General features: G+C 47.3%; 3 protein-coding genes across 5 annotated transcripts; 2 read left to right on the top strand and 1 right to left on the bottom strand.

Annotated features, from left to right (window-relative positions):
- The first annotated feature begins 9,243 nt into the window (after positions 1–9,243).
- On the top strand, positions 9,244–10,771 carry LOC135368226 (probable deoxyhypusine synthase). Its single transcript, XM_064601375.1, has 3 exons — positions 9,244–9,565; positions 9,699–9,863; positions 9,924–10,771. Exons 1-3 carry the CDS (start codon positions 9,365–9,367, stop codon positions 10,659–10,661), a joined length of 1,104 nt encoding a protein of 367 aa, XP_064457445.1. The 5' UTR covers positions 9,244–9,364; the 3' UTR covers positions 10,662–10,771.
- Positions 10,772–16,937: 6,166 nt separating this feature from the next.
- Positions 16,938–22,391, top strand: LOC135368223 (probable deoxyhypusine synthase). Its single transcript, XM_064601371.1, has 3 exons — positions 16,938–17,218; positions 17,351–17,515; positions 20,087–22,391. The coding sequence occupies exons 1-3, from the start codon at positions 17,018–17,020 to the stop codon at positions 20,822–20,824; spliced, it is 1,104 nt and encodes a 367-aa protein (XP_064457441.1). The 5' UTR covers positions 16,938–17,017; the 3' UTR covers positions 20,825–22,391.
- On the bottom strand, positions 21,662–26,563 carry LOC135368224 (pseudouridylate synthase TRUB2, mitochondrial-like). Of its 3 annotated transcripts, XM_064601374.1 has the most exons (9): positions 26,467–26,563; positions 26,231–26,393; positions 26,039–26,155; positions 25,856–25,936; positions 25,628–25,771; positions 24,516–24,588; positions 24,314–24,450; positions 22,426–22,736; positions 21,662–22,358 (listed from the first exon to the last, which is right to left on the bottom strand). In XM_064601374.1, exons 2-8 carry the CDS (start codon positions 26,358–26,360, stop codon positions 22,450–22,452), a joined length of 969 nt encoding a protein of 322 aa, XP_064457444.1. In that variant the 5' UTR covers positions 26,361–26,393; positions 26,467–26,563; the 3' UTR covers positions 21,662–22,358; positions 22,426–22,449. The 3 variants fall into 3 exon arrangements, with proteins under 3 accessions (XP_064457444.1, XP_064457442.1, XP_064457443.1); XM_064601372.1 differs by having other exon boundaries at positions 21,662–22,736; XM_064601373.1 differs by having other exon boundaries at positions 21,662–22,736; positions 26,231–26,390; positions 26,467–26,552.
- Positions 26,564–26,643: the final 80 nt, after the last annotated feature.

Genomic DNA, 26,643 nt, shown 5'->3' with positions numbered 1-26,643 from the left:
GCAAACTATATAAATTCTAGGAACATACCTCTACCCGAGAAACGTCATCATGTCGGGTAGACAGACTGAAACCGAAACTAATCGGAAGGGCTGGGTTACACGAATGGGCGCTTGTTCGAACACTATGGCGTCATTTATTTACAAACAGGGAGAGGTATCTAGGAAGTACATCCATCCGACTGCCAGATTCCTACTGTTTTCGCATTCCAGAACCAGAGAGTCAAACCAAACCGGAACCCGAACCGAAAACCGGAAAGAACTGCTATTTTTGCAAGAATAGACCTCTCCCTGTTTGTAATCAAATAACGTCATAGTGTTCGACAGCGCCACCAATTTGGTAGAGTTGAATTACGCTGAAAGCTAGGGGCGAACAAGGTCGCGTCCGAAAGCCACGGTCTTGAGGGGATGATGGTCTTGAAAGTACGCGACCTTCGGTCCTACTTTTCTTCAGTCCTACAGCGAACAAGTGTCCATTCGTGGAACCCAGCCCTCCCCTTCCGATATGTTTCGGTTTCAATCTGTCTAGCAACGTCATGATGACGTTTCTCGAGTAGAGATCTATTCATAGGCGCCGACTGCGGGAGGAGGAAAGGGAAAGAACGAAGGAAAAGGAAAAGAACAAAGGGAAGAAGTGAAGGCCCTCGCCGATGATGCGAAAAACGGTTGTTTTGGAAAGCCCCAGCCTTTCTGAGATTTCCTTCACCTTCAGACGCCTGTCGCTCAGCACTTCCTCCTTGATAAGAGACAAATTTTCTTGTGTCACCACTTCCACTGGACGACCATCGCGTGGATCATCTTCAATGGACTCTCGCCCCAGTCGAAACTGCTTAGCCGAGTCTTTTACCGTTGTGTACGACGGAGAGGCTTCCCTGTACACGTTGTCAAGTCGCGCTTTAATTTCTTTAGGCGAAAGTCCCTCTTTTGTCAAGAATTTTATCACAGCGCGGTACTCGATTTTTTCCATTTTAACTGAAGAGTGCATCCTGGCTGTTTGAAATGCCGCTCTCCAACCGACAAAAGCATGGAGAGGGTTGAGGGTGGTGCTACGGCCCTCCAACAGATGGCGCCACGCGTCCTTAATCGCATTTTCAAATTCGCGCGCATTTTCTACCTCGGGCCGGAAACTTATGGAACCACCCTCGTAGGTCCACTAATTGTCTCTTAACAACTTGGAAATATACGAACGTTGTCCTGCTGATAGGAATCATTGGAGTTGGAGTTGGACGGACCAAAAATAATACGGCGAGGTATAGGTATAGGTATATAGGAGGTGACAGCACTCGCGGCCTGGCGCATAGCCAGCATAGCAGCCGCCGCAAACAGCAAGCTCACGAGGCGAGGCGCGATGGCGCGATGCCCTGGGAGAGAAGGACAGCATCGTTTCCCTCGCCGCTCTCTGCTCTCTTCTCTGCCTCCTCACCCTCTCTGTACCCGGAATCGGTGCCGAAAACGGCCTCCCCGCGAACATATATTTCACGGGACTGGGTAGCTGAATTTTCATGTCACTTTTTTCCCCCATTTGTTATGCGATATCATGGTATTCTCATCTGAGAACTATCACTTTTTTTAGATGTGATCATGCTTATTTCGTGTAATGGGTCTGGACTTCACACGTGCAAACACACCCATTTGGGGACGATTGGGGTAGCGGACGCGCTGAGAGTCCGGCGCGAGGGTCAGTTAGGTTAGGTGTTCTCAGTGGCGTCACTAGGGGGTGCAGGGGGTGCGTTCCGCACCGGGCGATGCGACAGAAGGGGGGTGACGTGCTGCACCAGTACCGCCGCCTACTCTCTTTTCCTGTAGCGAGGTGACGCCAAAAACAACATAAGAAGCCCTCGCCGAGCATGTGATTTTTTTTCTGCGTACGATATGATATTGTTATTTATCGTGTATCGCCTCGGATGGAAAGGGACACATTATTGCGGGGGGAAGGGGGGGGTGACGAGCTTCTGCACCGGGTGACGCATACCCCAGTGACTCCACTGGGTGTTCTGACATATTTCGTTCGCGTGAGAGTGCGGCACGAGGGTCAGTTAGGTTAGGTGTTCCGACATATTTCGTAACGAAGCTACAACCTGCCGATGCCGATCTGTTCTGCCGGCTGCTGTGCCGGCCTGCTACACGATGCCACAGGGCACCCGGCAACAAACATAAACTAAAAGCATGTTCTGATGACTCCCTGCACTCGCAAAAGGAACAGCCGGGTGACCTTACACCAAAATGCGAAAAACGCTCACGCGGCGGCAAGACATCATACGCTAAGCGTCACTGAAGACTGGCCCGGCCGGATGGCCCGGCGGACATCCAGACAGCCAGCAGTGGTCGTGGTCGTACGCCGCGCTATGTGGCGCTGAATACGCGCCGGGTGCAAGGGTGGCCGATCAAGCGCAAGAAGTGCCATGTAAAGGCGCCGCACAGGCCATGATGAACAGAGAACAACGGGACTTAGTATAATAATACTACATGAGGCGCCACGTTCGGTAGCGACCTGCCCACGTGACGACTTCGTCATTGTCTGATTTCGACGGTGTGCAAGGCAGTATTAAAATGTACTCTTTCTGCCCTTGCTGCGCGGCATCAGCAATGCTAACTGCTTCCGCTCTGCGCGTACGACTGGCAACGGCTCGCAGGTACCTTACGGTGGCCCAATCAACTGCTGGGAGCCCAAATATTTGCGCCCCCCTACTCCACAGTAAAAGTGAAATATGGCATCGCAAAAAACAATGTTCTGCAGTCTCAGACATTCTGCAAGACGGACAACCGTGCGTGCGACATATCCGAAAACGGTGCAAACGTTCACGCAGTGGAAGGACACCATGGGCCAGCTTCCACTGGAGACTAGCACGCCGTGCATCAAGCCAGCCTACAGTGATACGCCGCCAGGCGAATTTCGTTGGCACTGCTGGCCTTGCGGGACCCGGTCGCATTTCCCTGTAGGCGGGGTAGAAATCACGGACGCTCCACAAGGAAATGTCTTCACCTGGGCATTGGACACGCAAGCGCCACACAACAGCAACACACGGACTAAAATAAGCAGGGAATGTTTCCGCCCTGGTGCGAAGCTAGACCAAGATGTGAATTGTCATCAATATATGTATTGGCGTCATGGTGGAGGACCAACCATATCACCAAGTGTATTTTCATCGAGCCATATCATGTGTATTGTCATCAAGCAGGAGAGCTACCTATATGGAGAGCTACATATCATAAGTGTATGTATTGTCATCAAGCAAGATAACTATACCTATGGAGGTAGCCTCTTTTACACAAACTCTAGATAACAACGCTCCAAAGGGAGATTGCTTTTTGTACGTGCCATACCCTGCGAACAATCCTGAAACTCCGGAAGAGTCGCTACGGGGGAGCAGTACAGTCCTAGTGGGCTTCCTAGAACTTGATATGCCACTCACCTTGATCATGATCAAAGAGCCGAGTCGCTGTAAGCCAGCGGCGACAGCGCTCCACAGACCCAAATAATGACTGCTCACGGATGATATGTGCACGCAGCCTGGCTCTCACTGCTTGAAAAATAGCCATGTTTCCAACATCTGGGCCACGAAAGGACAGCCGGCACCGTCTAAAGCTGTATTGTCATCAAGCAGGAGAGCTTGTATCGCCAACTGTAGAATGGGACAAGTGTTAGCTTGCCCACAGGAGAGCTTCATGGTTACTAGAGAGAGTGTATTGGCATCAAATAGAAGGCCGGCCACAGGGGCGGCTGCATGGCATGTATTGTCATCAAGCAGGAGCGCTACCACAAATATGTATTGGCATCATCGTGGAAGAGCTACCACAAATCGCTCACGGGTTACTACGACGATCGCCGCAAACGCGCAGTTGCCGTCTGCCCACTGCTACATACCATCGGTGCTAGTTATCCAAGTTTGCCGGTGTGGCCGAGGCCAATAAAAGCGTTCGCAATGAAGACGATGTTCCACTTTTGAGAACTGAAATAAATGTTGATGATAGTGATATGGGGAGGACAGCTTAAGTCATAGTATGCCGACTATTGCATTGTGATGAAACTATATTTAAGAACTAAAACGCTTTTTTTACACAGCCACTCACTAAAGACACATAAAAGACCAAATAGGCTGAATGGAGAAAAACGTGATGCTCAAACCATCAGACAATAGGATAGGTGACATCCTAGAAATTGATACACTGATAAAATATTCAGGCACGGCATCACCACGCAATAGACCTCTAACCAAGAAACGTCATCATGATGTCGGTAGACACACTGAAACCGAAACAAATCGGAAGGGGAGGGCTGGGTTCCACCAATGGTCACTTGTTCGCTGCCTCCTATTAGAGTCTCTACCTCCTATAAACCTCTACCCGAGAAACGTCATCATGACGTTGGTAGACAGACTGAAACCGGAACAGATTGGAAGGGGAGAGCTGGGTTCCACGAATGGGCACTTGTCCGCTGCCTCTTATTGAAAGAAAACAAGGACCGAAGAGGTCGCGTCCCTTTCAGGGATAATCGTAATCCCCTCAAGACCGTGGTTTTCGGGAGCGACCTTGTTCGCCCCATAGCTTCGAGCGTAGTTCGACTCAACCAAACCGGTGGCGCTGTCGAACACAGTGACGTCATTTGTTTACAAACAGGAAGAGGTCAATTGAGAGAAAAGTAGGACCGAAGGTCGCGTCCCATCGTAATTCCCTCAAGACCGTGGCTTTCGGGCGCGACCTTGTTCGCCTCTAACTTCGAGCGTATAGTTCAACTCTACCAAATAGACCTTTCCCTCTTTGTAAACAAATGACGTAATAGTTGCAAAAATACTCCAAAAGGACATAACTGGACAAAAAAAAAAGTAGAGAAAGTTAACATAATAAAATAGCAAGGTCCGTCGATTGACGGACGAAACGTCTGAGTAAACCTTGTTATTTTGTTATGTTAAGTCGGAGTTTCTCTACTTTTTTTCTTCTTCTTTTTTTGTCCAGTTATGACGTAATAGTGTTCGACAGCGCCACCAGTTTGGTAGAGTGGTTGAACTATGCTCGAAGCTAGGGGCGAACAAGGTCGCGCCCGAAAGCCACAGTCTTGAGGGGATTACGATGGTCCCTGAAAGGAACGCGACGTTCGGTCCTACTTTTCTTTCAATAGGAGGCAGCGAACAAGTGCCCGTTCGTGGAACCCAGCCCTTCCCTTCGGATTTGTTTCGGTTTCAGTTTGTCTACCAACGTCATGATGACGTTTCTCGGGTAGAGATTTATTGGTGGCGCTGTCGAACACTATGACTTCATTTGTTTACAAACAGGGAGAGGTCTATTGGGCTGGATGAAGATGCAAAGGGTGCGCATCAAATTCAATTATAGGATGCAGATACTAAATTTCATGCAGTTCAACTATCACATGAAAGCTTACACGATCTCAGAGAAGCCACTAGAACAGACGAAGAGTTGCAGCAGCTCCAAAAATTTACCCCTACCTAATGCTCTGGGACACTCCAAGTTCTCATGGGTCCTTGCGTGCCACAGGTTGCGCTTGCTTTTCTAAAAAGGTATATCCGCAATTGATCTTCTACTATAGCAAATCCCGCATACCCTATAGTTAAACAAAAAAGAAATCGAAACTTTTGGCAGCATGATCTGTAACATATGCACACCACACAATATATTGGATCGGCAGTACGGCCTTAGAATCTAAGACACGTACGGTCCACCAATGCACCATATGAGAAGCAGGCTCCGCAGTGGGAGCAGCACCGCAAAGGATACTGCCATACTGCCCCGACGACCGCGTTATTGGCCGCGCATTCAAGGACAGGGGCCACCCAGTGGCGGACCGCGTTATCAAGGGGCCCTTCTCCAAAATATGAAGGACCGGCTCCCGTTTGCCTCCCTCCACCGCGTTCGCGCAGTTGAAGAGATACCAGAGCGGTAAGATACTAAAATACAACTTGTTGGAGTACGTTTGCTACGGTGACAACGTTTTTGAAGTTCCATGCGTCTGCGAACGACGTCAGCGTGTACCCTTTAACGCTTCTCGCACCCTTTCATGGCAAATATCACGTTTTTAATTCAAGCAACTACAATGTGATTACTTGGTAAATAAAGTAGTAAACACAAAAATGTTCCCTGTTTGCTTACGTCATTCCACTGATCACGTGCCCTAGATATCCCCGCAAAATACCGCGCGCTTGGTCCTTTCAGTTTACATCTAGCAGATATCCCTGGGATATAGAAAGTGAGTCACTTTTCGACGTCACATTGTGAACGTACAGGTAACGTCGAGTAGACATCACATAACATATGTGACGTGTGCGACTTTTGTGGGACGTCCCTGGGATATTTCTGGTTTACTATAGGCTGCGAGAATTCCTTCCCCTTCGCGCGAGCGGATGCATACGTTGCAACGCTCGTCGTTGCCATCGAAATCCAGCTGCCATATGGGCGTCGGCAGGGGGGGGGGGGGAAGTGTAAAAGAGGCAGTTGCCCCTCTTAGCCCCCAAAGCCTGCACATCACAGCCACCGATATGTACACTGACTTTCGCTTCAACTGTTCTTTCGCACGTTACATGTATGTAGAAGTGCTGCGATCGTGTTGTGCTTGTTGGAGACTTTGTTTTGTGATTTTCGCGTCCCTAGCTTAGACCCACGTTGCCCCATCATCCAGATCCGAAGCTGCGGTTTGACTTCTTGTCCCAGCTCACCTGTCCCTGTTTACAAACAAATGACGTCAGATGGTACAACAGTACAACAGCACCGCCAACTTGGTAGAATGGAACTACTATAGCAAAAAATCAATAAGTCACAAGAAAGTTATTTTGTAAGACTTTTTGTAATTCTTTACATATTATTAGTTGAATGACCTTGTTCTGCTCCATTCAACCGGTAGCCCTATCTTTTTCGGTAGCCCTTTCTATAAAGATGACTACCGAGCTCTTCCATCTTCTGCAGCCTGAAGGGCACGAGTTTCTCTGGGAGGGCTCCTGGTGTCTCTATACAAAGCAAACGCGAACTAAGTCGTAATAACAAACCACATTCCGCGCAGGATTACGAGATTGACTTTCAGACGATATGCAACTCTTGGGAGGAAGTCTTCTTTTCTTTCCGCGGTGGACTGGGAACGCCAACGAAGAGTCGAAGACGCGAAAGCGACTAACAACGAGACCTCATTTGTGTGTACCACAAATACAAAGAAGCCACCCGTGACCTTCGTGAAGGAACATGGCTTTGTGAAACGGTGGAGTTCTCCGCCCACGCTGTTTCGGTTTCACTATGTCTACCAAACCTCATGACTACGTCACGGTGACGTTACTTCCGTAGAGGTCAGGGATAAAGCCCCGTTATACTGTAACAGTACAGAGGGGCCAAAAGGACAACCTCAAAACTAACACGAGGAGGAAATACCTCGCGCACTTGGGTTGCACTTTTGTTTCGTTCAGTTTCGGTTTCGAAATTGTTTTGCAACGTGGCTCAATCCGCTGAACCGTTTCGCGAACCGGTAACAGCCAAAATTTATTTCAGTCCAGTTCCGGTTCGGTTCAACGCGAGAAGAAATGTTTTGGTTCGGTTCCGGTTCAACGAAAAATACGAGTTTTTAGCGGTTTTCGGTTCGGATTCAGTTTCGGTTCCGATCTCTTATACAGGGTGTGTGCAGAAAAACATGACCCGCGTTTAGGCACATAGCTTGTTGCCTACCTAACTAACGAACTTCCGGTGGCGCACGATGGCGCATTTATGCGTGCGAAATCTGTAGAAAAATTGTGGAAGCCATACCCAGCTTAAAAAATAAACGGAACAACGAAAACGTCGGCTTCCGTGCATCAGAATAGTGCAACATGGTGGACAATAGGGTGTATGTGAAAGGGCAACGTGGTGCACGTAGGAGAGTTGTGTTCAAGTACCGCTAGGGGAGCTATCGGTGTATAAATCGAAACGATGTCCCACATGGATGCTCATCGGTAGTACCCCTAGCGGTGCCTGCACATAACTCTCATGAGGCGGAAATGCACTACAATGCACTGTCATGACCGCCCTATTCTAATGCATGGAAGCCCATGTTTTCGCGCTCTGTTTATTTTTTTACACTGAGTATGGCTTCCAGGATTTTTTTGTAGCTTTCGGACGCATAAATACGCCGTCGTGCGCCACCGGAAGTTCCTCGGCTAAGTAGACAACGAGTTACATGCAAAAATGCGGGTCATGTTTTTCTGCACACACCCTGTATACTATCATGGGATCGGAACCGTCATTTTTTTTTCGGTTCGGCTTGGGTTCAGGCTCAGGTATACTGGTTTGGTTCGGGTCCAGCTCCACAGCAACGCAAAATATCGGTTCTAAAAGTGAATTTTGAGCAGATTGTCGTGGGCTAAAAGCAGGCACGTCCTTACGATTCTCAAATAACACAAATGTACTTTTGTTGTTGTTGTTGTTGCCGGAACAGCAGTGGTTCACAGGAATAGTGTTACAGATGTGCATCTGAGGTGCAACGAGTGTACTCTCTTGTTCACTCATATCGTATCCTGCTCAGGGGCTGGCCGTTATATTCACACCACGAAATGAAAACAAAACTTAGGGTTGTGGGACGACAAAAATCGCGTACAAGGAAGCCTAGAACTGTCAAAAGGAAGAAGAGAGAGAGAGAGGAAATAGATAAAACACGACCAATGGCGCTTATTGTCCTTTCTGAAAAATATTCTGGAAAGGCCGCCGCCACGTGTATTCCTGGCGTTCCGTTTTTGATTTCCTTTTTGTTTCTTATGGAAATATTACAACAACCCTCGGTTTAGTCAGTTTTCAGCCTGAGGTAATTCAGCCTACCAAATTACGAAGGAGGAAATGTGTAGTACCTCGTGCATTCGGGTTGCAGTTTTGCGTTGTTCAGGTTTAGAATTTGTTTGGCGACGCGTTTCAATCCGCCATGTAAATCGTAGTTCCGATCCGATCTCTCACAACGCACATACGCCTGAACCGTTTCGTAAACCCGTAACAACAATTTTTTTTTCGGTTCAGTTCCGGTTCAGCGAAAAATACGTTTTTTTTAGCGGTTTTCGGTTCCGATGCCATGTCTCCCCTACCAAGAAACAAGCAGCGCACAGCGCCTCCGCTATATTTTCGTCACTTGCAGCCACTACGGATGGCGCAGACACCTCTTTTCGTTCCACTTGCGCTCTTTTAGTTGACCAGCGCTGTCAATGCGCAAATCGAAGGCGACAGATGGCGACACATTACACGTCTATGCGTCTATGCTATGCTCTAGGCCCTAGGCCTAGGCTATGCTTATGCTTATGCGTCACTGCTGTCAAGAGTACTTCCGGTTTCGGTATTTCACGTGGTATTGGTGGTTTTGAATGAATGAAATGTGATTTCCTCGCAACATCTCTTCGTTAAACATTGTTTACTTGACACAATGAGCGCCCAGGGAGAACCAACTTCAGCAAGCGAAGCTGTATTTAAGAAATCTGGTGATCTTCCTGTCGAGGAACGGATCGTAGTTGAGGGATATGATTTCAATGGAGGAATCAACTACGAGAAAATCCTTGGAAGCTACATACGGACCGGCTTTCAAGCTACGCACTTCGGTCGAGCGGTACATGAAATAAACTCCATGGTACGTATGCAATATAGGAAGGAACCTTACCAATGATCGCATCATGCGATCTTGCTGTCTCTTGATTTCAGCGTATACCTCACGTACTGTTCTAGACGACAGTGCCCTAATACAGATTCTCTTATTGGAACAGCTTGAAAGCCGAAAGATACCTCTCACAGAGGATCAGCGTGATGTTTACGAAACCGATGAATTCGTCCGCAGGAAATATGGGTGCACGATCTTCTTAGGATACACGTCCAACATGGCTTCTGCAGGAATTCGAGACATCATCAGGTTCCTCGTTGAAAACAAACTGGTAATTTGTGTTTTTTCTTACAAGAAGTGTCGGTGCCTCACCATACGTACCTTCACCCAGGTTGACTGTGTAGTGACAACAGCGGGTGGTGTTGAGGAAGATCTCATCAAATGCATGGCACCAACCTTTGTGGGCGACTTCAGCTTAAAGGGCAGTTTGCTTCGTGACCTCGCCATTAATCGAATTGGCAATCTCCTTGCCCCGAATGACAACTACTGTCATTTCGAGGACTGGTTCATCCCAGTCCTGAATGAAATGCTCGACGAGCAGAAACATCAGAACAAAATCTGGTCACCGTCAGCGATGATCGAGCGATTTGGGATCAAAATAAACGACCCTCGCTCCATATGCTATTGGGCCGCCAAAAACAAGATACCCATTTTCTGCCCGGCTCTGACGGATGGCTCGATGGGAGACATGATCTACTTCCATTCGTTCCGCAACCCAGGCCTGATCGTCGACATAGCGCAAGACATACGCAGGGTCAATACCATGGCGGTGAAAGCCGTCAAGTCCGGAGTGGTGATCATTGGCGGTGGGGTTGTGAAGCATCACGTGTGCAACGCCAACTTGATGCGGAACGGAGCAGATTACGCTGTGTACATCAACACGGGGAGCGAATACGACGGAAGCGACTCTGGGGCTTCGCCGGACGAGGCGGTCTCGTGGGGAAAGATCCGTCGTGAGGCGAAGCCCGTCAAAGTAACAGCCGACGCAACTTTAGTATTCCCCCTCCTTGTGGCGCAGACTTTTGCAAAGTACCACAACGATGTGGTGCGAAGTAATAGCGAAGGGTAGGGCGACGTTGGGGGAATGTTTTTTTGTCTCGGGTGTACCTCTGATGGTGCACTGAACTATGATAGCGTCAAAATATATAAAGCAGTCTCAGATTATAACTTGAAACTCGAGTCTCCCAATTATTGTGTTTCACAGGCCACCTTTGCGTACAGCACGTTGTCAGGTTATCCCTAGAGGTTATATCCATGGATCTGCGCAGATATCTGAGTGACATCCTAGTCACCGGATAGAAACATACTGTAATTTCGTGCGTATAAGCCGCTCCGCAGGTAAACCGCAGAACCCGTTTTTAGTGACGTTCTGAAAATTTTTGGGCAGATAAGCCGCACTCGCAGATCAGCCACAGGCAATATGATGCGGCTGATTCGTGCGACAAAAGAGATCGTAGATAAACCCTGTGGTCCATACTCTGGGGTCGGCATTGTGTATACAACAAAGGAAGTCAGTTCTAGTGCCCTACCATGATCGGATTGTGCCCTTGTTGCATGTTTTTCATGGTCCTCAGTGGCCTTCCAGAAGACACGAATCACTGTCACCACTTTTGATAAACGCTGCTTGGGGGAAGGCACCAGAAAGGTCAGTCTACTCTAATGTGGACGCTCACCTGTTACGCATTGTTCATGCATTGGTAGGGCGGTGCTGTTCCAGAGACACTGTCGGCCCTTTCGTAAAAAAACGGCATATGGGGAAAATACCGGGGAAAAATGGTCATCAGATAAGCCGCAGAGCACCCGTGAGAAAAAAAAATCTTGCATAAGCCGCGGCTAATACGCGTGAAATTACGGTAGATGTTTTGAAATCTGCGCGGATCAAACGGCAACACCTCTGCAGTGCCTGCGGATGTCCGTGCATACGGATGCCTGAATTCAAAAGTGTGCCATCACTTGCACTTCTGCACCTTTTAGCTTTTGGACAACTGCGCATGACATAATATTCCCGAGAAAACGTTTGGAACATAACATTTTCGTCACGGGAATTTTACTCTAGAAATGCAATAACCGCTGATGCACGGATACAATCATTTCAGTTAACGCGGATGCAGTTGCAGATCTCACGAGTACGGATACCATGCGGACACTGCGAAGATGTTGCCTCATGAAGAGTTTAACATTGTGTCGAATGAAATATTGAACGGAACGCGGCGAATGAAGATCACATTCTGAGAATGATGCATGGCGGTTAGAGCATGTTTTGGTCCTTGAAGCTAAGTCATGAAAAAGCATGACAGTGAGTGGCAAAGTAGGTATCGTCAAAGATTGATTGCCTACTTAGCTGTCAGCGTGCCAGCCAAGACAACAAAAAAGAAACATTCCTCCGATTACCTTTTTTGAGCATCAGGAAAATGCATCATAGAAAATCCTGCTGTTGTTGGAAAGATGATCAGGGAAACTTCCCTGTTGTTGACCCTGTTGTTGAGGAACTAACATGCACAAAACATATTTCATTATCTATATTTACCAACTTATATTTTACTTATGTTTATTGGTACTTATTGGTATTTACAGCTGTTCGAGACTCTTGCGTAATTATGGCGCACATTTGAGTGTTCATCGCTTTAGCTCCAGGGCATCTGTCTTCCAAATCTCCCCAACACATTGCAACATATGAAGCAGGACCACTGGTATAGTGCAAAGCGCTTAACATGTTAGGACTTTGCACTAAACCAGTTATCTAGCAAGGTTTTGTCAACAGATACATCCCCACAAAATGTTGCATGATCCTGTAAACCATTGCTTCCTAGCTGAGTAGTGTGAAATACCACATTGAAGGCACATATGAGTATGTAATTTTAAAAGATAAAGGGAAAGAGTGTTTGGGCTAGGCTCATGTTGAGAGGGGAGTTTGTTGTGGTTAGGTTATCTGCATTCAAGAGAGGAGTGGGAGTGGGCGGGTTTTCTTATAGAGCCCCCCCTACCTTGGAGGTCTGGCTACGCCACTGTCAAAGGTATCTCGGAACAGATCACGCGGGCCTTGATGCAAGTTGGAATACGAACTTCTATGTCACCCCAAAGACAGGACCACAACCAGCGACGAACGTGGCGTCGTCTATCAGATCTCATGCAGCGATTGCCAGAACGTGGGGAGGAAGACGGGCACGAGGATGAAGGAACAATATTTACAAGAGCACAGATAAGCACACCAAACTGTGTGAACATGCCCACAAGAGAGGCCACCACGTGGGATTTAGATAACCCTGTTATTTTGGCACGGGAAAGTCGTTGGGAAGTGCGAAAACAACTTGAATCCTGGTTCGTCAAAAGAACAAATAATGCTTTGAACAAGCGCCCAGGACCACTACCCGACTGCTACGCCCCCTTGCTACATAAAGAGTACCGGGTAACCGCCTCTTGCTTCATTCCGATGAGGGGGTCTGCATAGGCTCCGAAACGTCAATGTCTGTTGTTAAATTTTAATTCGTTTTGTACGTCGTGTGTATTTATCGCTTTTATAAACATGTGTGTTCCCGGCGTTTGGTCAGTCTTCACTCATTACACTGGAATGTAGTACAATGCATGCTTGACGTATTGAACCCAAGCAGAGTGATCTCTACCCAAGCAGCACAATGTACTGAAAGTCGAGTGCAATAGGGGTGGACGGGTAGGTGGAAGGCCTTGAACAGATTCGTGAAACTAAAGAACATTGATAAGATACATACCGTCCACCCCTATTGCACCCGACTTTCAGTACATTGTGCTGCTTGGGTAATTATTTTAACATTCATGTGAGATAACAATGGGAAACTTTCTGCACGACGCTTGTGAAGGTTTTTGCCACACAAACCGGCGGTTTGCACGAGTGTACCTCATTAATTAGGCTAATTATCTTAACTGAACTCAAAATTTTGCCAAGGAAAGGTAACACTTTTCGCGTTAATTAGAAAGTCCGTGGCCACCATATGCTATTCCAATCATAATTTAAAGTTTCTTTAACTATTCCACAATTATTTGACACCGGAAAACTTGCCATTTCTGCAAGCGTGCTTTCGGATTTCGTGGTGCCGGGACTATCCACACACTCCCACTGCGCATGGAAAGAGCCTGACAAAAACAGAAAAAAGAAGGGGAGGGTGGGGACCAGGTGCAATCTGATAAACCGATAAACCAAGTTCATCTCAATAGATAAAAGGAACCAAACAAAATAAAAAAAGGGGGATGGACCTGTCTTCTTGCTGTTCTCTGTGTTGTCCTTTCCTCAAACACGGGCTCTGCAGAAAATTAAACTAGTGACTAGCTTATGTATACGAAATATACTAACTGGACAGAGTTCCAGTACCGCCTGCTCACGCAAAAAATATTCGAGCGACATAAGTGAGGTATGCGACGTTACCGATGTGGGAAAACCACCAGGCCCCTCAGCACACAGAAAACAGCTTCCGCGTACCAAGTCTGAAGTAAAGCTGCAGACCTAGGTCATGTGATGCAGCTCAAAACGCAGGAAAGAGCTGAGCGCAGATTGCAGAGACGCGGCCGCCGCTATTATCGGCAAAAACCTCCCGTGCCGAAGCAGAGCATGAGTGCTAGCTCTCCAGAGCGTCTCAAAGCCAAAGGCTATGCGTAGGCGAAAGAGGAGACACGTACGCGGAGTGCTCCCCACTGTATCGGGCACTGCAAGGAGAAGTAGCGGACCCAAAAGACACGCAACAATCATAAAAGCGTGTGGGACACTCTCGTGTCGATCGCAGAAACAAGAGGTGGAACTCTCTGCAACATACCGAAGCGACGGAGCCTATCGAGGGAAGGAAAGACGACCTACCAGGCTTTTGCCAGACAAAATCCTGAGAGGAGCCAGGAAGGTCGCTCAGCAACCGGCTGCGGAAGGGGAGACGCAAGCCTTGAAGACGGGCACGGGCCATCCCATCAGCCAACGCGAGTCGCTCAGAGATGCGCACGGCCGCCACTTCCAAAATGTCCCGGTCGCGCAGGAAAGGCGAAACCCGCCGGTACAGCTCCACCAAGGATGCCGCTCAGCCCTCACCCGCTTCCTCAGGGGAGGAATGTCAGGCAAAAGACGGATCTGCATCGAGCAGAAGTAGGCCGCGAGACGGTTGGCTGCACAGTTGATGTCCAGCAATATCTCCACCAGGACCTGGAGCGCAAGGCACTTGCAGACAACAGAGAGAATCGGGAATGTTCCAACCAAGAGACTGGAAGCCGCAGAGTGGGGCGGTTAAATGACAGGAAGCTTCCCTGACCAGAAGAAGTAGAACAGGGCCGAGTTGAGTCGTGTGACGACGGTTGGAGGCGGCTGTAAAACCTGACTCATGCAGGTGCCACAAACGGGGACAGAGAATTACGCGGACGAAATAGCTACATTCCGATCAGGAAAGTGCACCGCGAACAAAATGGTGGCCTTGACTGATGAAATGACGCGTTCCAAATTTGCAAGGAGCACCGCCACGTTTGTCACTAGCTAACACGCCTCTCCAGCGACTTTCGGGGTGCGTCATCTGAAGGGACGACAAACCAGCCACTCACTCTCACTCACCCTCCTTTCACTCTTACATTTTTGCTCACTCATACACACATTCATACGACGGAAATCGACGCTAGCGGCACCTGTTGAACAAGAGATAAACTGATGTTCTGAGGCTGGAACAACATAGAAGGGACAGATACAAACAAAGCCTCAAATTGCCTAAGAAATCAACGATGAAAGATGAAAGTCACTGAAAAGGTTAGCCAGCTGTAGGGATCGAACCCACATCTTCTGGATTGCCGGTCCAGGGCTCTACCAATTGAGCTAAGCTAACACGCCTCTCCAGCGACTTTCGGGGTGCGTCATCTGAAGGGACGACAAACCAGCCACCAGCCACTCACTCTCACTCACCCTCCTTTCACTCTTACATTTTTGCTCACTCATACACACATTCATACGACGGAAATCGACGCAAGCGGCACCTGTTGAACAAGAGATGAACTGATGTTCTGAGGCTGGTTCTGGGAGGTTTGTTTGTATCTGTCCCTTCTATGTTGTTCCAGCCTCAGAACATCAGTTTATCTCTTGTTCAACAGGTGCCGCTTGCGTCGATTTCCGTCGTATGAATGTGCGTATGAGTGAGCAAAAATGTAAGAGTGAAAGGAGGGTGAGTGAGAGTGAGTGGCTGGTTTGTCGTCCCTTCAGAGTTCAGATGAGGCACCCCGAAAGTCGCTGGAAAGGCGTGTTAGCTTAGCTCAATTGGTAGAGCTAGTAGAGCCCTGAACCGGCAATCCAAAAGATGTGGGTTCGATCCCTACAGCTGGCTAACCTTTTCAGTGACTTTCATCGTTGATTTCTTAGGCAATTTGAGGCTTTGTTTGTATCTGTCCCTTCTATGTTGTTCCAGCCTCAGAACATCAGTTTATCACTTTCTACTAAGTCACAGTGTAGTATAGCAGTTCTTGTCTCATATCAGTCGCTTGGTGGGCAGCGGTCCAGTGACAGTTTCAAAACCGACAGTTTCTGTCGGAAGCTTTTTCATTTTCATGAGGTTGACATAAGAAAATACCCGTTCCATGCACGTGCTCGAACGCTGCAAGCAGAGGAGGTTCATAACGAAACTTCCTAACGACGGACACATAAGCTCGCGTCGGAACGTGTCTTCATGTTTGCTATGTTTCCGCGGGTGTCCTGTGCAATATGCATACTTCTGCAATCTATGTGTTATAAACTGATTTACTTGCGCAGCCGCTGGCTCTTTTAAAGGTGGCTATTCGCAGATGCCACATTACGCGTAGACCCCTCACTATGTCAAAACGACATTGTTTTCTCGCTCGCACGCGGACTATGATGCAACCGGACAGTGTCAGCAAACATGAATTGGAGTCGCTATGTAAAACCAGGCTTGAGGCAAAAAAATAAATAAATAAATAAAAATAAATAAATAAATAAAGTCAGTAGATTTGAACGCGTTCTGATACGTTTTCCCAGTATTTCAGTAGACCGATACGAAGTCAAGTAGATCTACTGAAATTTCAGTAGACCTGGCAACACTGTGGCAAACCCGTAACCGCAATTTTTTTTATTTTTTTTTCAGTTCCGGTTCAGCGAAAAATGCTCTTTTTTTTCGGTTTTCGGTTCCGATGCCATGTCTTATCCCCTACCAAGCAAACAAGCAGCGCACAGCGCCTCCCATATATTTTCGCCACTTGCAGCCGTGCAGCCACTACGGTCAGACTAACGGTACGGATGGCGCAGACTGGGCGCAGACACCTCTGTTCGTTCCACTGCACTCTTCTAGTTCACCAGCGCTGAAAGGGGGCAAATCGGAGGCGACAGATGGCGATACGGTGACACATATTGCGATACGGTGACACATATTACGTTCCGGTCACATTACATAAGATTCCAGTTTCGGTATTTCACGTGGACGTGGCACAATGAGCGCCCAGGGAGAACCAACTTCAGCAAGCGAAGCTGTATTTAAAAAATCTGGTGATCTTCCTGTCGAGGAAAGGATCGTAGTTGAGGGATATGATTTCAATGGAGGAATCAACTATGAGAAAATCCTTGGAAGCTACATACGGACCGGCTTTCAAGCTACGCACTTCGGTCGAGCGGTACATGAAATAAACTCCATGGTACGTATGCAATATAGGAAGGAACCTAACGAATGATCGCATCATGCGATCTTGCTGTCTCTTGATTTCAGCGTATATACCTCACGTACTGTTTTAGACGGTGACCTAATACAGATTCTCTTATTGGAACAGCTTGAAAGCCGAAAGATGCCACTCACAGAAGAGCAGCGTGATGTTTGCGAAGCCGACGAATTCGTCCGCAGGAAATATGGGTGCACGATCTTCTTAGGATACACGTCAAACATGGCTTCTGCAGGAATTCGAGACATCATCAGGTTCCTCGTTGAAAACAAACTGGTAATTGGTGTTTTTTCGGTGCAAGTTCAGAATCAGAGCCCCATCTTATATACCGGAAATATGACTAATTATTGATTTCTTATTAATCAGTGATCCCCAACAAATAATGGCTCGCTCTCGAGTATTTCGCCCAATAAATGGAGTTTGAACGCGCACTATATCTACGTCGTGCTCAGGCGCGCCCCATTTAATTCCTATGGAGCGCTCGCGGAGGAGCACGACCGGTTTTGGGCGGCGGAGGAACACACTTCCGCTAGCGACCGAAGGGTGTCCGCCGTCCGCCGCGCCGTTGCTCGGCTGTGCTCGGCTCGACTCGTAGCTAGGGTTGCCACCTTTCTACAGTTTTAGCCACTGTAACCTTTCGTAGTGAAAAATGCCGGCTGAGGGAGAGAAGGTGGAAGAGAGGGAAAGGAGGAAATGTTCGAGGGAAAGGGAAAGTGGGTGAGGGCAAAAAAGTATACAGAGAGAGAGAAAGAAAAGAACGAGCGTACTCCCTCAAGACAACAATGTAATAATGAATAACTAATAGCGTCCTCGATAAACTGCATCGGTGCGCCCGGGTGCGACCTGGTGCGGCTTGCCATCCTCGATAAACTGCACTGGTGCGCACTGAACGTCCTCGATTAAAGGAGTGCACCCGTTCAGTGCAGCACTGAGTTGCCCCGAACTCACACCGAGAAAATCGGCCGAGCGCCAGAGTGCAATCCCAAGAAGCATCGCGATTGCCGGAAGCACGGAGGAAGGCGGAAGCGGCAAGAAGCCAGTTGTAGCCGTGCAAGTAGCAGCAGACAGTCATCAGTGACAGTCATCGTCAGCATGGCATTCGATCGGTGCCGCTCGCCAGGTGCCTCTCGTTACGGGTCGCGCAGCCTACGAGCCACAACGAGCACAGATCTCTAGGTAGCGCATGCTAGTATCCATCAGATCCACCAGTGCAGTGCAGTTTCATGTTCGATAATGCCTCCGCCCAGGGCACCGCCAGTGTAGAGCGCCACGCACCACTGTAGTTTCGGGGCAATTCCGGAGCAAGTTTATCGAGGACGCTATAAGAACTGGTGACTATGCAGTTGGGTCTGTGCTCCAGATTTATTCAAGCTGTAGTGGAATGTTGTCAGGAAAACCCCGTAAAAGCCCCTATGAAAGGTGTTGAGCCACAAATACCGGCAAAAGGCTGCCGGTATCACCTTCCTACCGGCAGAGCGAGCAAATAACCGGCCGTGCCGGTATAATACCGGCCTGGTGGCAACCCTACTCGTAGCAGCTCGGGCAAACTTTTTTTTTTCTTTCGTTTTCAGGTGCAATTTTTCCGGGGACATTTTTTCCTACACCCCCTTACTCGATATGGGGATCGAACTGCGCTCTCGTTGCGTCTTCCGAGCAAACGGCGTCGATCAAGTGGCGTTCCATCAAACGCCTTCGATTAAACGGCGTTCGACCAAGTGCCACGGAACCCCAAGTCGGTATGCTGTCCCCTCTATGTTGTTCCAGCCTCAGAACATCAGTTTATCTCGGTATCAAGTTCGGAAAATATGCAACGAAAAATGGTAAAATATGCGCAAATATGCAAAGTTGCATTTCAGTGCTTTGTGCCCACTCGTATGCCTGTAAAAATGAACAACGGCGTGCCAGCACGTCCTCAACCCCCCCCCCCCCCCTCAATAATCAAGCACAGCCACTGCAGCGCAAGAATAGCTTGGGAATCACTATCAAAAGGCCGATAATGACAAGGCCGAGTCATCAAAAGGCTGAAGGCTCAAACTGCAGAAAAAAAAAAAAAAAAAAATCACAAAATGCGAAAACACGGAAGGCCTGACAGTCATGACGCCGGAAACCTAGAATGCCAGATAATCAAGGAATAATCATGAAACGGAATCTGTAGCGGAGTTCCAGTCGCGTGTTATTTAATTTATTATTTGCACTAGTTGCACTTTAGTAAATAAACTGAGGTTGTCGACATCACATTCATAGCGTCAGCTTTGATGCTTTTGTGACATCCCCTATCGCAGTGAACAAAAAGACTGGTTCAGAAATGAATTTAGTCCCACCCTCCTTTTCCAGCTGTCATATTACACGGCGCGAGCTCCGTCACATGTCACAACAAACGGGCTCCCCTCCTTTTCCCTCTCACCCAAGGTCTCCCCTCATCCCGCAGCCAACCCTCCCCGCCTCCATAACAACGCCCTCTCCCAACAACGTACGAAAGAAGAAAAGAAAAAGAAAAAAAGCTTGCCCGAGCGCCCGAGCTGCTACGAGTCGAGCCGAGCAACGGCGCGGCGGACGGACACCCTTCGGTCGCTACGGGAGTGTGTTCCTCCTCCGCGAGCACTCCATAAGAAATACATGGGGCCCGCCTGAGCACGACGTAGATATAGTGCGCCTTCAAACTCCATTTATTGGGCGAAATACTCGAGAACGAGCAATTATTTTTATATTTTTGGGATCACTGATTAATAATAAATAAATAATTCGTCATATTTCCGGTATATAAGGTGGGGCACTGATTCTGAACTTGCACAGTTTTTTTTTTTCTTGCAAGTTTCGATACCTCAACATATATGTACCTTCACACAGGTTGACTGCATAGTGACAACAGCCGGTGGTGTTGAGGAAGATCTCATCAAATGCATGGCACCAACCTTTGTGGGCGACTTCAGCTTAAAGGGCAGTTTGCTTCGTGACCGCGCCATTAATCGAATTGGCAATCTCCTCACCCCGAATGACAACTACTGTCATTTCCAAGACTGGTTCACCCCAGTCCTGAATGAAATGCTCGACGAGCAGAAACATCAGAACAAAATCTGGTCACCATCTGCGATGATCGAGCGATTTGGGATCAAAATCAACGATCCTCGTTCAATATGCTATTGGGCCGCAAAAAACAAGATACCCATTTTCTGCCCTGCTTTGACGGATGGCTCGATGGGGGACATGATCTACTTCCATTCGTTCCGCAACCCAGGCCTGATCGTCGACATAGCGCAAGACATACGCAGGGTCAATACCATGGTGGTGAAAGCCGTCAAGTCCGGAATGGTGATCGTCGGCGGTGGGCTTGTGAAGCATCACGTGTGCAACGCCAACATGATGCGGAACGGAGCAGATTACGCGGTGTACATCAACACGGGGAGCGAATACGACGGGAGCGACTCTGGGGCGTCGCCGGACGAGGCGGTCTCGTGGGGGAAGATCCGTTGTGAGGCGAAGCCCGTCAAAGTAACAGCCGACGCAACTTTAGTATTCCCCCTCCTTGTAGCGCAGACTTTTGCAAAGTACCACAACGATGTGGTCCGAAGTAATAGCGAAGGGTAAAGCGACGTCGGAGGAATGTTTTTTGTCTCGAGCGTACCTCTGATGGTGCACTGAACCATGATAGCGCCTCAGCTTCTGATAGTAGTCTCAGGTATACTAACTTGAAACTTTGAGTCTACCAATTACAGTGTATCACAGGCCACCTGTACAGCACGTTGTGAGGTTTCGCTAGAGGTTATACCCATGGATCTATGCAGATATCTGAGTGACATCCTAGTCACCGGATAGAAACATACCATAGTTTCATGCGTATAAGCCGCTCCGCAGGTAAGCCGCAGGACCCATTTTTAGTAACAAGCGGTAAAAACCGGGCGGTTTGGTGGTACATTCTAACAGCGATAAAGCTCCAGTTTCACCACCTATCCTCTAAATGAATGCAAGCACTCAACATGAAGGATTTAGAGGATAGGTGGTGCGACACGTTACGGAGTCGTCCATGGTGGAAAAGTACTTCGGTCAGTGCTTTGTGTGTGTGTTTCGTCTTTCATGTCCTCTGCACTGGGCTTTTATTGCTTTTTAGTAACGTTTTGAAAATTTTCGGGCAGATAAGCCGCGGGCAATAGGATGCGACTGATTTGTGTGACAAAGGAGACCATAGAGGAGGCCATAACCCCTGTGGTCCATACTCCGAGGTCGGCATGGTTAGTGCCCTACCATGATTGGATTGTGCCCTTGTTGCATGTTTTTTGTGACAAAAAGAAACATTCCTCCGATTACCTTTTTTGAGCATCAGGAAAATGCATCGTAGAAAATCCTGCAGTCGTTGGAAAGATGATCAGGGAAACTTCCCTCCTGTCGAGTAGAGGAAATAACATGCACAAAACATATTTCATTACGTACATTTACCAACTTATATTTTACTTTTGTTTATTGGTACTTACAACTGTCTTCTGTCCTCGTGACGGTATTTACAACTGTTCGAGACTCTCGCGTAATTGCGGCGCACATTTGAGTGTTCAGTGCTTTAGGTCCAGAACATCTGTCTATCTCTCAAATCTCCCCAAATCATTGGACAAATCTCCCCAACACATTGCAACGTATGAAGTAGGACCACTGGTTTTGTCAACAATACATCCCCACAAAATGTTGCATGATCCTGTAAACCATTGCTTCCTAGTTGAGTAGTGTGAAATACCACATTGAAGGCACCTATGAGTGTGTAATTTTAAAAGATAAAGGGAAAGAGTGTTTGGGCTAGGCTCATGTTGAGAGGGGAGTTTGTTTGTGGTTAGGTTATCTGCATTCAGAGTCTGCGCATCTGGTTCACGAAAGACTCCCCTCTAACACAAGTGGGATAGCCCGGGCCCCCTCTCCCTTCACCTTTCCCTAGTACCGCTGGGGTGGCTCTGCCGCATCTCCTGCCGATGAAACTGCTATTGTTAAGTACGCTTTAAGCTGTACACATTTCATACAGGTCCACTGTTTGTATGCTTGCATAAATACAAACTTTACTGCATCGCATGCACAATGAAGCATATCCCTCCATACAAACCTCCTCTGTGCAACCCTGCCTCCTCCTCCATTTGCAAGTTCTCTGGGGAAAATTAAATAAAGGAATACTACGTGCTTTCCGTACTGCTAAAAACAAGCTTGCTACTCACAACTAACAAGCTGTCGGAACATTCTCAATCAGTAAAGGTGTTCTTTGTGTGCACCTCCATGCTGCTGCTCTCCACAAAGTGGGGAGAAGGTGGCATTATCTTGTCGCTCGTCAGCAGAGGGCGACAGTGCTGTATGTTCTGCAGTATGTGTTCCAGATTCCAGTGCTTACGGAGCAAGGCATGGTCGAGGCCGAAATGTCCGTACCGAGTCTGTCGTACTTGATGGCACAGGGCACACGTCCGCAGTTTCAGCCCGATGTCATTCACGAGTTGCATCAGATAGGACTGGTGTTCGTTGATGCAGGTCAATTCTGAATGAACAACGGTTTGGGGTTAGGTATCACAATACAATATCAATTACTCAATACAATATCACAATTAGCATATTCTTCAAATATGCTAATAAAATTATGGGAGTCTCATAGCGTTTTCTAAGGCATAATTATTTTGTTGTTAGTCTGATGTAATCTACTTGTCAGTTAGCCTGCTAGATCTCCATGTGCGCGTTGTGCCCTCATTTTAGCACCACCATTGCGAAAGATACTGTATTTGTGACTGAAATGGTGTCTTGCGGCCATGAGCTCTCTAATTAACACACAAAAAGACGTTACCTTTCCTTGGCAAATTTTCGAGTTATATTAAGCTAATTAGACTAATTAATGAGGTACATACACTCATAGAAAACACCTGTTTGGGTAGCAAAAAACTTCATAATGTTGTGCAGAAGGTCTCCAATTTTTATCTCAGATAGAGTTTTTTTTTTATATAATCGGAGGTCACACTCTCGTGCAACACCCTGTAGGTGTTCCTAACAGTCCCATGTTTTCTTTTCCGTGCTTTTGTATTTTTAATTTTCATTTTGAATTATTATCTTTCTTTCTTATTATTATCTATCTTTATTATTATTTTCTTTCTACAATAATCGTGGAAGATTATTTGAAGGATACAAATCTATAGGTCCTCCCCACATTGTCACGCTTCTTGAGAAGAAGAGGGAAAGTGTACATTGTGGTTCCTTTCACTTGTAAATCACGAACGACGCCACAAGATGCATCCCGTTTCCTTTCCGTTGGCGTCAAGGTAACAGCACCTTTCATTCTGCAAGGAGGATCCTTCGCATTTTAGTGCCCCTTTAAAACGGAGGTCTGTCATCTGAGTCTCGCCCTCTAGAAAACACTCCCCTCCTTTAGGGAAACCCCGATGTTATGCCGACATCAATCCGTGGTGTAAGGAGTCCACTGCGCCGCTTCCACACCTTTTGTGGTTGTGCTAATGTCGCTTCAAATCCCCGGAAATCATAACCTTGGTAGTGCATTTGGGGAGAGAGAAACAAGGGGGAAATCCTCCTCCCCACATAAAATCCCGATATAGATCCGCAGGTGTAACGGCACCCACACACACATCTCTAGTCACACTATTTGTTGCATGACACGCCACAATGAAAACCGAACAATTCTAAGAAAGACATTTCACTGCTCACCACAACCTACTAGATTGTACCGACCATATCATAATCGTCAAAGCCGAGGAGGAGCCAATCTGCATGATCCGCTACTCATCGTCCTGCGAGATCCACATCATGATTGGACAATGGAAATTTGAATTTTGAATGCGCAGAAGCGGACGTACAACTACTGTAGCAGACGACAGCAACAGCTCCTATGAAAATGCGTAGAATGATGACGATAATCAACTTTAAAATGAAACATCTTCCGTGGGACATGCACCACTTGCACAAAAATACTAGGGTAAGCTGAAGTACAAAGTATTGTAGATGTTGAGGAAGCAATAACCGGGCCGTTGAGTAGCACCACCACTAGCTTCCAAGTGCGGCGCTGGGAATAGGTGCCTATGACATGGTCTTCACTGAGGAGAGTTTGTCATTTACCTAAGGTGAAGTATGGCAGGCTGAAATCTATGCAGCGTAGGCCGTATATAAGAGTGGGTGATTTCCCTGCGGGTCGAACGTCTCCAGTCGCAGCTAGGTCGTACGCAGTCTGGCTGTCCATTCGGACTCCTGCATAGCTGTGTTCCGAGAGTGTTAGAATAACATTTAGTAAAAATATTGTTCTTTGTATAATATGTCATACTTGAAAGCTTGGGCTTGATGCGCGGCTTGGATGGTCGCCAACAGACGTTCCAGCTTGCCAACAGTTACGTGTCCTGTAAAACAAGGTTGTGCATTGTAGATGTGAGTACATATACAGGGTGTCCCAGCTAACTGCAAACATATTTTTAAAAAATATATATAACACTTTTTCCAAGATGAAATCAATTGCAATATAGCATATGCTGAAGGGCACTCCCGAGGAAGGCATTAGCAAAGTCCAAAGGCAATATCTTAATTAACTTTCATTGAGTAACTTTTTAATTATAAAAGCTACAAAGTTGTCCCAATGAGAACATTTGTTCCTTTCGGTCACCTGATATCGTAGCCGTTTTCAGAACAAAAATCCGTTCGATAGATCGCCCGCAAAAAATTAGTGAAGGAACGCCATTTTTTCTTTATTTTGTTCATTGCGCATCTTCGCAGACGCGTATTTCTTTCATCCCCAACGTGAGAGGGGAAAGGAGTACAGTGCCGCCTCATGCGTCGAAGATGAGCTTTAACTTGCGGAAACAAAACAAAAACAGATGTATCGGGTGACTTTATCGGAACTGGCCTTATCTTGGGTTGCACTTTCTGTTTCCTTTTAATCTTTTCCCAGGACGCGAGAGGCGATAGTGTGCTCTTTCTCCCTCTCACATTGGTGGTGAAGGAAAGACGCGTCAACCTGTATAAATTCTAACACGATTGTCCATCGTAGAACACGATAATGTGAGCAAACTACCACATCAAGACCTCCTGTGTAGGGGCATAGCAAGGACGTTGCTTGGCAGGATTGAAATATGGCGGTCGTCAACATTCAACAAAGCCAGACGGTGGCTGCGTTGTATGATGCTTGTCAGTGTGTGTGTTTCACCCTCAGGACAGCTGCTTTCCATTGTGCTGAGTGGGTTTTTTTCCTCTCTCTTCATATGATTTGTATCCAACGTTATTGCCATTTTTTATTTACGTATGACATTCAAACGATTAAACTGCATCTCGCGGTCGTGTAATGTCAATTAAGCCCCCTGCACCCTGTCACGACCTCTTGTTCTTCATCTCCATAGTAATTAGCATTTAAAGAAAAGGTGTGCAATGAGCTAACAAATTACTTACTGTAGGTGGCCTTCTCAATGATACGTCCTGTAGGCCGAAGTGAATCCGACGCCCTTCCGAATTCACCACGGATCTCGTAGGTGCGTAGATGGTTGGCTTCTTGTAACCTCGCGAGCGTTTTGTGGTTGCCATTCACACACATTACTGAATTCAAAGAGACATGACAAAATGTGTTGCACAAACAACAACAAAATACTCTAAATAACAGTCGTTATACTATGCACCTACCAACAACTCCTGAGACGACTTTGCCAACGTGGGTTACCCATGTCATCTTAACATCCTGCTGCTGGTACCTCGGTCCAACAACTTGAGAGTCAACAACGACAACAACATGAACAGTGTACACTATTAATCGGCAGTCAACATCTCGTTATAGCTTATCGCTACAGCCATCAAATCATGTCGTACCTAGAGGGTGGTCAGCCAGGTTGGGTACCGTTGTCACAGTGAGGGGCTGACCACTTGTAACGGACCCTTCAATCTTTACGTAGTCGGTTGGAGGCCTCACCTCCATGTCGTTTAGATCTTGAGAATATTCACAATGCAATATAAGCGATAAGTGTTTTGAATTATCTGAAGGGACACCAAATTCATGCTCACCTCGACATAGGTTCCCAATTATTATCTTTCTCACGTCCAGAAGCCTTATATTTGATGGCTTATAGATGCAGAAGAACCCCGAGAGGAGCTTCCATGCATCAGGAGCGTAACTTATCGTTTGGAGAGTCATTTCCAGCGCACGTAGCAGTGTAGCGTGAAGCTACTGAAATTAGAAAAAAATTACTCGTATACCTGTGGTGAAGCCAGTTCGGTAGTGACATATCAGATGAGCTAACCCGTAATGGCTACTTTACTGCATAAAACAACACCACAACGAGGTTGATCCGCGAACTCCTAAAATCCCTTCAGTACCATGTTTAAAGTTTTGAAGCACGTGCGTCCTTTCATGGCGGACGTCACTTCCGGTAAGTATAGGAACGGGACGTTTTATAACAGTTCGCTCGTGCGTCTTG

This window comes from Ornithodoros turicata, chromosome 9, assembly GCF_037126465.1.
Source record: "Ornithodoros turicata isolate Travis chromosome 9, ASM3712646v1, whole genome shotgun sequence".
NCBI lineage: Eukaryota > Metazoa > Arthropoda > Arachnida > Ixodida > Argasidae > Ornithodoros > Ornithodoros turicata.
This window is presented reverse-complemented; position numbering and strand designations above follow the sequence as displayed.

Excerpts from the sequence above, each read along its gene's own strand:
- LOC135368226 (XM_064601375.1), top strand. The coding sequence starts at position 9,365 with ATGAGCGCCCAGGGAGAACCAACTTCAGCAAGCGAAGCTGTATTTAAG. Across the intron at positions 9,566-9,698 it reads TACATGAAATAAACTCCATG|CTTGAAAGCCGAAAGATACC; the intron begins GTACGTATGCAA and ends TTATTGGAACAG. Across the intron at positions 9,864-9,923 it reads TCCTCGTTGAAAACAAACTG|GTTGACTGTGTAGTGACAAC; the intron begins GTAATTTGTGTT and ends ACCTTCACCCAG.
- LOC135368224 (XM_064601372.1), bottom strand. The coding sequence starts at position 26,360 with ATGACTCTCCAAACGATAAGTTACGCTCCTGATGCATGGAAGCTCCTC. Across the intron at positions 25,772-25,855 it reads AGTCGTCTCAGGAGTTGTTG|TAATGTGTGTGAATGGCAAC; the intron begins GTAGGTGCATAG and ends CTTTGAATTCAG. Across the intron at positions 24,451-24,515 it reads CATCAAGCCCAAGCTTTCAA|CTATGCAGGAGTCCGAATGG; the intron begins GTATGACATATT and ends CTCGGAACACAG.
- LOC135368223 (XM_064601371.1), top strand. The coding sequence starts at position 17,018 with ATGAGCGCCCAGGGAGAACCAACTTCAGCAAGCGAAGCTGTATTTAAA. Across the intron at positions 17,219-17,350 it reads TACATGAAATAAACTCCATG|CTTGAAAGCCGAAAGATGCC; the intron begins GTACGTATGCAA and ends TTATTGGAACAG. Across the intron at positions 17,516-20,086 it reads TCCTCGTTGAAAACAAACTG|GTTGACTGCATAGTGACAAC; the intron begins GTAATTGGTGTT and ends ACCTTCACACAG.